Source organism: Myotis davidii, unplaced genomic scaffold (genome assembly GCF_000327345.1).
Source record: "Myotis davidii unplaced genomic scaffold, ASM32734v1 scaffold27, whole genome shotgun sequence".
Taxonomy (NCBI): Eukaryota; Metazoa; Chordata; class Mammalia; order Chiroptera; family Vespertilionidae; genus Myotis; species Myotis davidii.
Genome location: NW_006297821.1, coordinates 2,010,881 through 2,021,767, shown reverse-complemented (window position 1 = coordinate 2,021,767; position 10,887 = coordinate 2,010,881). Strand labels below are relative to the sequence as shown.

Sequence of the window (10,887 nt, the reverse complement as noted above, 5' to 3'; positions counted from 1 at the left end):
TGTCAAACACACGTGCCTGCTTCCCCACCGATTTCCCCTTCGTCTGCGTGATGGGCACAGGAAGCCAGGGGACGGATCTGGGGGTGGCGCAAGGCAGCTGGGCCCCCTGGTCGGACACAGGGTAAGCTCGGGGCTTTGACCTCAGGACAGGCACGCCCTTAGGTGCTAGGGGAGCGACAGCTGCTGGCTTCAACAGTGCACAGAATGGAGGGCACAGTAAACATAGCCCCACTGCCCGAGCACAGGCTGGGGAAAACACAGCTGGCGTTGATTAAGCACCTACTACGTGCCAGCCCTAAGGCCCACTGTATGCTGCTCACCCAGTCCTATGGTAGGTGCACATTTAAGGGGACCGACCACAGCTTTTCTAAGGCCCCGGAAGCACCCCCATCCCCCAGTCTCAAGCCATTGAGCGCATAGTAGGTGCTGACAAAACCCATTTGAACTTTCGGGGACAAGTGTGAAATCGTTCTAAGACTTTTCACTTTTCACACGGATGCTCCTTTATCTTTACCAAGACCTTTGTAAGGAGTGTTTGCTGAGGCACAGACGTGATCAGAGGCGCCGTCCTGGTCAGGCAGTTTCCCAAGGGAATAATGTCAAGTCCTGCCCACTGTCGTTCATTCACCAGCAAGACCTGGGCACTCGGCATCTCCATCCGGCACAGAGCCCAGCACAGCAGTCGCTCCCTGGGAAACCCACCGGGCCCTTGCTGAACGACACAGAATCCTCTCCAGGGCCCATCAGCACATCCAGTTCCAAAAGGAAGCTCTCTCTGCTGAGACCCTGCCCACGCGCCCGGCCCGGATGGCTGGCGCACACTGCCCACGGGACAGCCGTCAGTGGGGCAGTCGAGGGCCAAGGCCTGCTGGACACGGAGCCCAGGACCCCAGTGCCAGGGCTGCCTTCCTTCTCAAGCGGGGAGACCTCTGGAGGCGACAGACAGGCTTCCCATGCGGGGGGGAGGGGGGGTCTCACCGATGAATTCGTGTAGGAACACCAGGGAGGCGATGTAGCAGGCCAGGCTGAGCAGCTCGGCCACCGTCATGAGCCAGTGCCAGGTCTGGATGGTCAGGGCCACCATCAGCAGCTCCGTGAGGATCAGCGACGTGAAGGAAATCGCCACGATGTGCACGAACTCCGACTCGAAGAGCAGCAGCGCCCCGTACATGATGGTGCTCCCTGGAGAGAGGACAGTGCAGGTGGGGAGGGCTGCGCCCCTGGCGGCATTCTCACCCGGAGCGCAAACCCCCGTGCTCCCACCTCCCCCATGCTCCCCCAAAGGCTCACTCACGTCAGACGCCTTTTTTTTCATTTGTTTTTCCATTAAGACCTGAAAAGTACCACTTGCTGAATGAGTGGTGCTTTATGCAAGTTTAAAAGAGGCATCACTTTCCAGTTTTGTCTAGTTTTCCGACTTCCCCTTCTGACCTTACGTAATAATCAAGTGTCTATCACTACGGGGGTGGGGTGGGGTGGGGTGGGGTCGGGGGAAGAGGGAGCGAGGGAGATGGGGCGAGGTTAACTATCTGAAGCGGATGGAACAAGACATAGAAATTTAAATGTATTATTTAAAATGACAGAGGCAGGGAGTCATGAAAAGAAAATCCGGATGATTCCTCTCATGTGACCACGTTCTCTAAAAGAGTTGTATTCACAGACACAGAAAGCCAGCTGGCGGTCCGAGGCTCCCAGGGGCTGCCAGGAGGTGAAAGAGGAGTTTATGGTCGAATGGATACAAAGTTCTGGAGACCTGTCACAGCGCCAATATACTGGACACTGCCGAACGGTACCCTTCCCAAGAGTTAAGACGGTAAACTTTATACGAAATGATAGAGCTGACCAGGAGGCTCACTCAACTGCTACCGAGGAGAGAGAGGGGAGAGGGGAGGGTGCAGATGAGGCTTCAGCCAGCAAGGCAGGGGCTGGACAGATACATCTCACACCAATTAAAACTGCTAGCGGCACAGGAATAACACTCGAGGCAGGGCCCGGGGAAACCCTCAGACCCGCTGAGTGGGACCCGCCGAGTGGCGGCCCGTTATAACCGGTTGAGTGGAGGGTGTGGAACGCAGCCCACTGCTTCCCACCTGAACTCCCATGCCAGGCTGGCTTTCTTGAACCAGATGCGTATATTATGCTTTGATACACTCCTTTAAAATGCCCCTGGCATTTTGTAATGACCATTTAGGCCCCTGCTAACAAATTCCACGGTCTCCACACTCTTTGTGCGCCCCGCCAGCCGAAAGCATTAAAAACGAACCCCAATATACCTTGTATATTTGTAAATTCTATATGAGCTGATGGAGGGAGGTATTAGGACCACCGTATATAATGTGGCTTATAAAACATACTTTAAATAGACCTTCTGGAAATAGTGAGGAAAAATAAAAACAAATAGAGGCGTTGATGCTCCCTCCTCGGACTTCACTAAGGTCTCACAAAGCCTCCACGGCCTCAGGGACCCTCCCCGGAGGCCACTGGAATAAATATGCTTTTCAAACACTGCCACTTGACCTCAGGAAAAGCAGCAGAACGTTCCAGAAAGTAATCGCTTTTGGGTACAGTGGCTCCAACACCTCGCAGGTTTTGATTAGTGTGAGTCATTTTTTTCTCTGACTTCATGGCATTGAGCTGACAGCAGCATCTCACATGTGGGACTTCTGAGTGCTGCATATTCTAGTCCTTAGGACTCACTGAGAGGGTCCCCCAGGAGCAAGCTGACACGCTCCCTCCTGCTATCCTAGGGTTCCAGCTTCTCCGTCCTACAGACAACAGAACATAAAGCTGCCCTGGGGTCCAGGCCAGAGCAGAAGGCAAGCGGTGGGTTCACCTTTCTTACCTTGATAGATGCTGATCAAAACCCATATTAAGAATGTCTTGTAGGACAATGGCCGTCCCTACAGGAGAGAAAGACAGAAGAGGTTACCATGCGGGGCTCAGCCAGGGCGCCCGCTGCCTTCACGCAACTCCTCCCCAAACGAGGCAAGGCCACCTGCCTGTCTTCATCAAAGGAAGTGGCTTACACATATCTGAATACATCAAATAAACTACGTTTTTTAAAGAGAATCGACATCAGATAGGAATAAGTCTGCCCTTTAGTAAAAACCCCTTGAGAACAAATGAAATTACACACACACACACACACACACACACACACGCACACACGCACACACTTTTCAGACGTGTACATAAGCATTTCTAGGAGCAGATACAAGACTGTCCAGAGCTTCTACAAAAGTTGTTAGTTGGCTTGTTTTCCATTTATATATTACTGTTTAGTATTCTTTACATGTGCATATGTTACTTTTTTAAGGTGGGAAAAACTCCCATGCATTTCTCCTCAAAGCCACCAGTTCAAGTGTGTTCAAATCAGGTATCTTTTAGATGAAATATAGAAAAAGGGGGGATGGAGGAAGGAAGTAAGAAGGGGAGGGAAAGGGAGGGAAGAAGGGGAGGAGGAAGGAAAGGGGGAGGGAGGGAAGGAAAAGGAAGGAAGGGAGGAAGGGAGGAAGGGAGGGAGGGAGGGAAGAAGACGGAAGGAAGGAGGAAGGAAGGAGGGAGGAAAGGGGAAGGCGAAGGAGCTCGGTGAACCTTGAGGAGATCCTTGTAGAGCTCAGGATACAGCATGGCAACTTCTGACTTGACGTCTTTGTCCAGGACCAGAGAAAACACAGGGAACATGGTGTAGATGGTGGAGTACCTAGGAGAGAAAGATTGCCGGTAAGGCCTGGCCCGTTCCCATTCATCCATCGACAACCATGTACGGAGTGCCTCCCATGTGCCAGGGCCAGTTCTAACGAAGCACTGGAGATTCGAGATGAAAAACAGACAAAACGTGAGTCAATAAACACTCCAGTAAACTACACCATGTGTTGGAGGGAAAGTATAATAGAGAAGGGGACTAAGGCACAGGGTGGGGGTGCAGTTTTACAAGGCCGCCAAGGGGCGTGACATTGGTAAACATCCACAAGACGTGGGGGGCAGCCATGCCGATATGGGAGTGAAGAGCACCCCAGGCAGGCAGCAGAGTGAGTGCAAAGGCCCTGAGGTAGCAAGGTGTCTGTTCTGTTTGAAGACCAGCGAGGCGGCCAGTGCGGCTGGAGCTGAGGGGTGGAGAGAGGAGGAGATGAGAACCGAGAGGGAATCGGCACCAGTTCCTGGAAGGACCACGTGGAACACGGAAGCCCCCGCTATATTCAGGCCTGTTTGCTTTACTCTTCCAGGACCTGACAGAGGACAGTCCATTTTTCCAATTAGAAGTCCAGCGCCTACTCTCAGGCTAACCTGGCAAAACACAGAAGGATGGGAGGCCCACTCTGTCAGACCGCCCCTGGGGCCAGCGCCTTCCTGCACCTCTTCCGAGCCAGGAGCGCCCGTGCGCCTCTATCTAGGGCGGGTGGTAACTAGACTCCACCCACCTGGGTAAGTCAAAGACTGAGCACCTCTCTGAAAAGGTCAAAAGGAACTCCATGAATCCAGATCAGGAGTGGGGGTGAGTTGGTGGCAGCAAATTTCTAAGTGACACCCCGTCTAATGGGTCAGTGGCAGCAGGGGTCCACCAAGACTCGCCAGCCTTGCACACCCAACAGCGGACCGTCCCACTGGGGTCAGCCGCATAGGGGGGTGCTGCGCAGACCCCGCTTTTCTCTTCTCCTAAGACCCCCCATGGAATCGCTGGTCTATGAGCCTTCACTCTTGCTTTGGTGGCCAATCAGCCAATAACCTTGGGCCCTCACGGGCCGGCGGTTTTCCCTCACCAGGTACAAACGACCAAGTGCCATGGACACAAGCCGACCGGACTCAACTTCCTCTGCCTGGTTACGGGCTCAGCAGTTCAAAAACTCAGTAATTCCAAAAAAGTCTAACCTGCATTGCTGGACCCGGCTTGGCTGGCCACTTGGGGACTTTGTATAACGCTTCTTTATATAATGTTCCTTCTTTCTTTTGTGGCATTTCAGAGTGGTTTCATAAAAAATCAATAGCTTGCCTGGATTTCCTTACCCAATGATGAGGAATCCTTGGTACAGAGGAACGGATGCAAAGTAAAACACAGAGGAGAAGACAGCCTGTGCAAGGAGAAAGGGGGATGTTAGCAAAACCATCGCCAAAGCCCTGATGTTTATGTTTATAAAAACAGCACCCAACTCTTACAAAGCACTTACTTCACACCAACAGTTGTAAGTGCTCTAAGTGTATTAGCTCGCTTAATGCTCACTCAGCCCTATGGAGTAGGTACTGTGATCATCATCCCCATATTACCAATGAGAGAAGGCACAGAGAGGTTAAGTGACTTGCCCGAGATCACACAGCTCATAAGTGACAGAGCCAGGAATCATACCCAAGGAGTTTGTTAGCTCCAGAGTCCACTCTCAGCCCCTCTGTGAACATGAGCTGGAACACTGTGTAGATGGGCTCAGTGACTCTCCAGAACCGCTCATGAGATCGAGTCCTAACGTCACCTGAATATTACAGGCGGGGAAACTGGGCAGGTAAATAGCACTTCGGGACTCTAGCCCACCTGTCTCAGAGCCCATGCTCCTAACAGCTCAGCATCACCGCCTCCCTGGATGTGCAACCATCACAAGTGGGCATACGTGTGGGAACTGATATGGAAACACAGCCTCTGACAGGAGGACACAACCAATTACCCTGGAGGATGGGGTTGGAGAGAAGGACTTACTTCTTATACTATAGGTCTTAATATTTTTGAAAATTTTACAAATTGCGATTAGACAAGAGGAATAAAGATATTTACAAACCCTTCCCAAAACTTCTGCTTCCTCGTTTGGAAACTATTAGCTACGGGCGGTGAAGAAATAAACCAGAGAGCTCAAAGCAGGCCTGATGCTGTGACCTCCTTCTCTGAACTTCCAGGGGCCCACGGAAGGAAGGTGGCCGCGAAGCTCACTCCCCTGAGTATGAAAACCAAAGGAAGCAGGGACAGCTGCTCCCTAAGGCTTTCCAAGGACGGCCCACGGGAGAAAGGCTGAGCCAGCCTCGTGACCAGGAAGAGGTCTAACCCCAGACACCTCCCCGCAGCCCCTGTCATCCCTGTTCACCTGGCACAGCTCAGGACACGGGGTCACCTAAGGCCAGGGTCACTGGCAGGAAGCCCTGGTGTCACCCTGGTCGTGATTTCAGAATTGAAAGGTGAAAGCCACTTTTCAAGGAGCTTCTCGCCCGGGCTGGGCTGTTGCAGAGAAAGGATGGTTGTAAAAATGTCAAAAATCTGGTGTCTCGTTTTGCAGCTCACCATGGGGAGCCTCCTTCTCCAAAAGCCCCGCGCTGACCACAAAGACCTCATCTTGAAAAGAGCACTTGGGGGCGGTGGAGGCGGTGGGGGGGACACAAAACGCTACGCCTGTATCTATCAAAGAGACCCCCGTCCAGGTCCAGTTCTAACATGGGCTGGCCCACTGTCAGCACGGTGGACAGGGTCAAGGGCACTCTCCTAGCACAGAGAACGATTCCAGCAACCATGTTTTCTGAAGCCATGTTCATGGTGGCATGCGAGCCTTACAGAAGTGAGCTCACCCAGGCCCGCTTTGTGTGCCTGCCCGGGGACGGGCTGACTGATCTCCCGGTGATTAAAACCACCATCCTATCCAGTTCAATTGAGGAGCGAGCATAAGTTAAAAGTACAGATGTGGTCTGATGAACCGTACCAGCTGGTTGGGTTTAGAGCACGTTGATGAAAATCACTTTAAGGCTCCTACACTCATAAGTGCATAGATATTAAAACCATACATTCACCCCCAAAAGGCATGCACGGAGGAGGCCGGTGACAGGCAAATTCTCATCAACACAGAGCAGCACCACCCGACGCGCTCGGAAAGGCAGGACGCCTGGTGCCTTTCATGTATGATTAATCACCTTTCCTACAAATTTAAATGTCCTCTTATTTTACACATCATCCTCTTTTGTTTTATTAATAATGGTAAGGATGCCTTTAGCACTTGGTCCCTTATAAAATGCTCTACTTCTCAAAGGAGCCCTGTCTGAGAGACAAGGCAGATCTTATCGTCCCCATTTTACAGGTGGAAAGACTGAGGCCCGGAGTGCTGAAGTGACTTGCTCAAGGTATCATAAATAGAGTAAGTCCTCATTTAACACTGTGGATAGGTTCTGTGACTTTAAGCAACATGATTATTAATGAAAACAATGTTTAACATAGGCTAATTGATTTTTAAAAGAACATTTATTATAACACCAATGTTATAATGAAATTATCTTAAACAAATCGACATTATTTGAGGACCTGCTATACTTAGTGACTTGGTGAGAACAAAAACCATGGGTTCTGAGATATATCATCCCCATGTTCTCCCCACTTAACTGGGAGTATTTTCACCTAAATGCCCACGGAGGAAAATCAGTAGACAGTTTTCAACACCCAAAATGTTTTCTTTCCTTCCCTTTGGCCTTCTCCCTAGTACACAGTTAGCTGCTATAGCCCTTTGTATGGAGGGCACCGAGGCGGAGACCTTGATTGAGAGCGCAGGCTTGGAGTCCCCTGTCTGAGCACACTAGCCCTGAGGGACACTACACAAACTCTGTTCCCCACACCCCAGCCTCAGGCTCCCCATCTGTGAAATGGGCGTTACTGGGAGGACTGAGTGAGACACTGCATTGTGAACACAGCCCGATGCCCAGTGTGTCGGTAGCGCTCCAGAACAGCAAGTTATTCTCGATTTGGCCCTTATTTCTGCATGTGGAAAACTCAGTACCCACTTAGCGTTTAACTCGGCATTTTTCCTTCCGGCAAACCAGTTATAACAACTCCGGTCTATACGACACCCCCAAGAATGGCCATCACACCTAACAGGAAGGATCTGGGCAATCCAAGGTCTATCAGCTGCCATGTGGCCTGGACGGGGTACCAGCTCCAAGGCACAGCCTGGTTCCCCGCTCTCTCCAGGACAGCCAGGAGCGCCCGCGCGGAGGGGCGGCCCACCCACCTGCATGGTGCTGATGCACAGGCTCCTGTGGATCACGAACTGGCTGAGGGCGGCCGAGCGCTTGTAGCTGTTCCGGCCGTGCACCATGAGCAAGCGGCCGAGGTGCTTGAACTGGGTGATGGAGAAGTCTGCAGCCAGCGAGGCCTGTTTTCCTTCCTGAAATCCGATGAAATCGGGCACCGTCAGAGGCACAAGAGGTCAAAGCGAACACATTTGTTTTAATTGAAAAAGCAAGACACTGTAAGGAGATCTCCCAAAAACTTCAATAAAGAGATTCTTTGGTTTCAAGCTACACACAGTTGGTGGTCCAAGTCTAAATTTGATTTTAAAAGAGGAATTTATTTAAACAAAAAACATTCCAAATCACAGATAGTTATAATTTGGAGGTCAAATGGAAGTAGCATTAAGCCTTGGGGGTAAGGCCCACGCCGTAATGCGCATCAGAAGCAAAGAATCGCTCAAAGACGGGCATTTATAACGCTCGGTTCCCTTAAGAGTTAAAAATGGGGAGGGGGGAAGGAATCAGATGCTACCAACAATATTAAATGGAACATTCCTGAACATACACGGCAGCTTAGCACATTTATAGAAGCGGAAATAATTTACAGTGCAACCGTTTGTGGAATTTTATCATTTTAAAAGGTCCATGACGGATGCCACTTGTGGGACAAACTGACTGGGTGCAACAGGGGATGCAAATTCCCCTTAGGTGCTACTCACACCAAAAACACAGACTGTGAATCAAACCAACCTCACCCACAGGTAGCGGGGAGAACCCACACTGTCCCTCTTTTTCTTAAGAGGTCCATGCTAAAGTAGTTAGGGGTAACACATTATCTCGGCAACTGACTTTCCACTGATTTGGGGGCTGGGGGAGGAGAGAGAGAATGAGGCAAATGTTAACAACTGGTCAACTGAAGTGAAGAATAGATAGGTGCTCACTGCTCTAGTTCAACTTTTCTGAAGGAGTGACATTTTCAAAATAAAAGGTTTGAGGGAAGGTTAAAAAAAAAAAGGACGGATCTACATGTTCTGATGTAGAAAGAAATCCAAGATATAACAGATGCCATCAAGTTGCATTAAAAATGCATAATGTTGCTCAGCCAAGCATGGCTCAGTGGTTGAGCATCGACCTATGAACCAGGAGGTCACGGTTCGATTCCCGGTCAGGGCACAGGCCCAGGTTGCAGACTTGATCCCCAGTGTGGGGCATGTGGAGGCAGCCGACCAATGAATCACTCTCTTCACTGATGTTTCTATATATCTCTCTCTCCCTCGCCCTTCCTCTCTGAGTCAATAAAAATATGTATATTTTTAAAATGCACAATGTTTCTAATTTAAAACTATACCTGAAAATAATATACATACATGTGTAAGATATGTGTATGCATGAACATACATGTGTGTATACAATATATACATACATATTCATAACCAGCAATATACACATAGACAAAAAATCTGAATAATAAACAATGTTACCACTTAGATGAGGCTATCTAAAAGACACTTCATCCATTCTAAGTTGTTCTAATTTTTTACAGTGACCATTTCTTCCTTTCATTCTCCAAAAACAAAGGTATCAGAATATAATTTTAAGGGGAAATGTTTTGGCTCCACATAGAACCTGTAAAGAATTCTATCAATTAGACTCAAGTGTCTTCCTAAAACCTGCAACGAAGGAGTCCACACAGAGTTCGGACGTAACATTTCATTCGCGATCACTTAACCAGAAAGGGTGAAAAAGGAAAAGAAGGATGAGCCAAATTCATGAGGACACGGACCAAAATGTAAGGGGAGCCCCAGCCCTCACCCAGGGCCTCTGCACTCATATTTTGCACCCCGTTCTGGCAGCTGGTTGCCACTATTCTTGCGGAGAGTCACTGAGCGGCACAAATTAGAGAGCGCAGAGCAAACTATGGGAGGCAGCACACAGCCGACAAGGAAAGAGATGGAAAACTGTTGTAACAAACGCTCGAAAGAACTGCAGGCCCCAGGCCTTTTAGCAACGCGCCCGCCATGCCCCGTTCTCCCACAGTCCACACACAGTGTGACAACTCGGGCTCCAACTGACACCACCACCCCAGGGAAAAGTCGGAAGCACATCCAGCATACCCCAAGATTATGGCAGAAACCTTCTCTTTTTTTAATTTAGGTTTTCGCAAGCAAAAAATCAGCATTTGTCTGCAGGATGCAGTGATCTGAATTCTGACCCCAGGGGGTAAGGCAAGGTCGTCAGGATGCAGGGTTCCTTACAGCACATTCCTAATGTGCGATTCCCAGAAGCTCTGACGCTGTCTGTGCCTCGGAGGAGAGAGAACTCCAGCTCGTGGACAGAGCTGCTCCAGCCAATGACACACCACCTGGCACTGCCACCCGGCACCCGGCACCCACTCACCTTCCCCTCGACGCCCACGCCGCAGTCAGACTCCTGAATCATACTGACGTCATTGCCGCCGTCACCTATGGGCACACAGACCGGAGAAAAAAGTCAGAAGTTGGGAGAGGCAAGAAACTTGGTTACTTCCCATAACCACACCCACAACCTGCGGCACGGGGTTCCTGTTTGACAGCGGGTGTCAGAGGGACCGGTCACTGGCTGAAGGTCCCTGCCGCTCAGCAGCAGGGGGTGTGTCCATGCACATTTACGACACCACCGGCCTGCCTCTGACGGGGGCTGTTGTGGCAAGTACTTTTTAAAGTTACCCCATCTGATCTCAGCTCCGCCGGAGAAGAGCGCTGTGGTTCTCCCACTGACCAATGAGCACACAGGCTCACGGCTGAAGGGAGCCACCGGGCACCGAGCCAGTAAACACCCGCTTAGAGCGGGACCCAGATCCAGCACCCTGTGTGGTCTTCACCCCTTAGCGAGGCTGCGCCCCAGGTCGCTGGCGAAGAAAGTGCCAGCTAAGGAGCAAAGCCCTCA

General features: G+C 50.6%; 1 protein-coding gene across 1 annotated transcript in view; it reads right to left on the bottom strand.

Moving 5' to 3' along the window:
• ATP9A (ATPase, class II, type 9A) overlaps window positions 1-10,887 on the bottom strand; it is a 97,013-nt gene that overhangs the window by 3,142 nt on the left and 82,984 nt on the right. The window contains exons 22-27 of the mRNA XM_006773650.2: window positions 10,360-10,424; window positions 7,962-8,117; window positions 5,005-5,069; window positions 3,595-3,703; window positions 2,843-2,900; window positions 979-1,182 (exon numbers count right to left, since the gene is read on the bottom strand). Of these exons, the coding sequence (XP_006773713.2) occupies window positions 979-1,182; window positions 2,843-2,900; window positions 3,595-3,703; window positions 5,005-5,069; window positions 7,962-8,117; window positions 10,360-10,424 (657 nt within the window). The remainder of the gene's footprint in view (window positions 1-978; window positions 1,183-2,842; window positions 2,901-3,594; window positions 3,704-5,004; window positions 5,070-7,961; window positions 8,118-10,359; window positions 10,425-10,887) is intronic.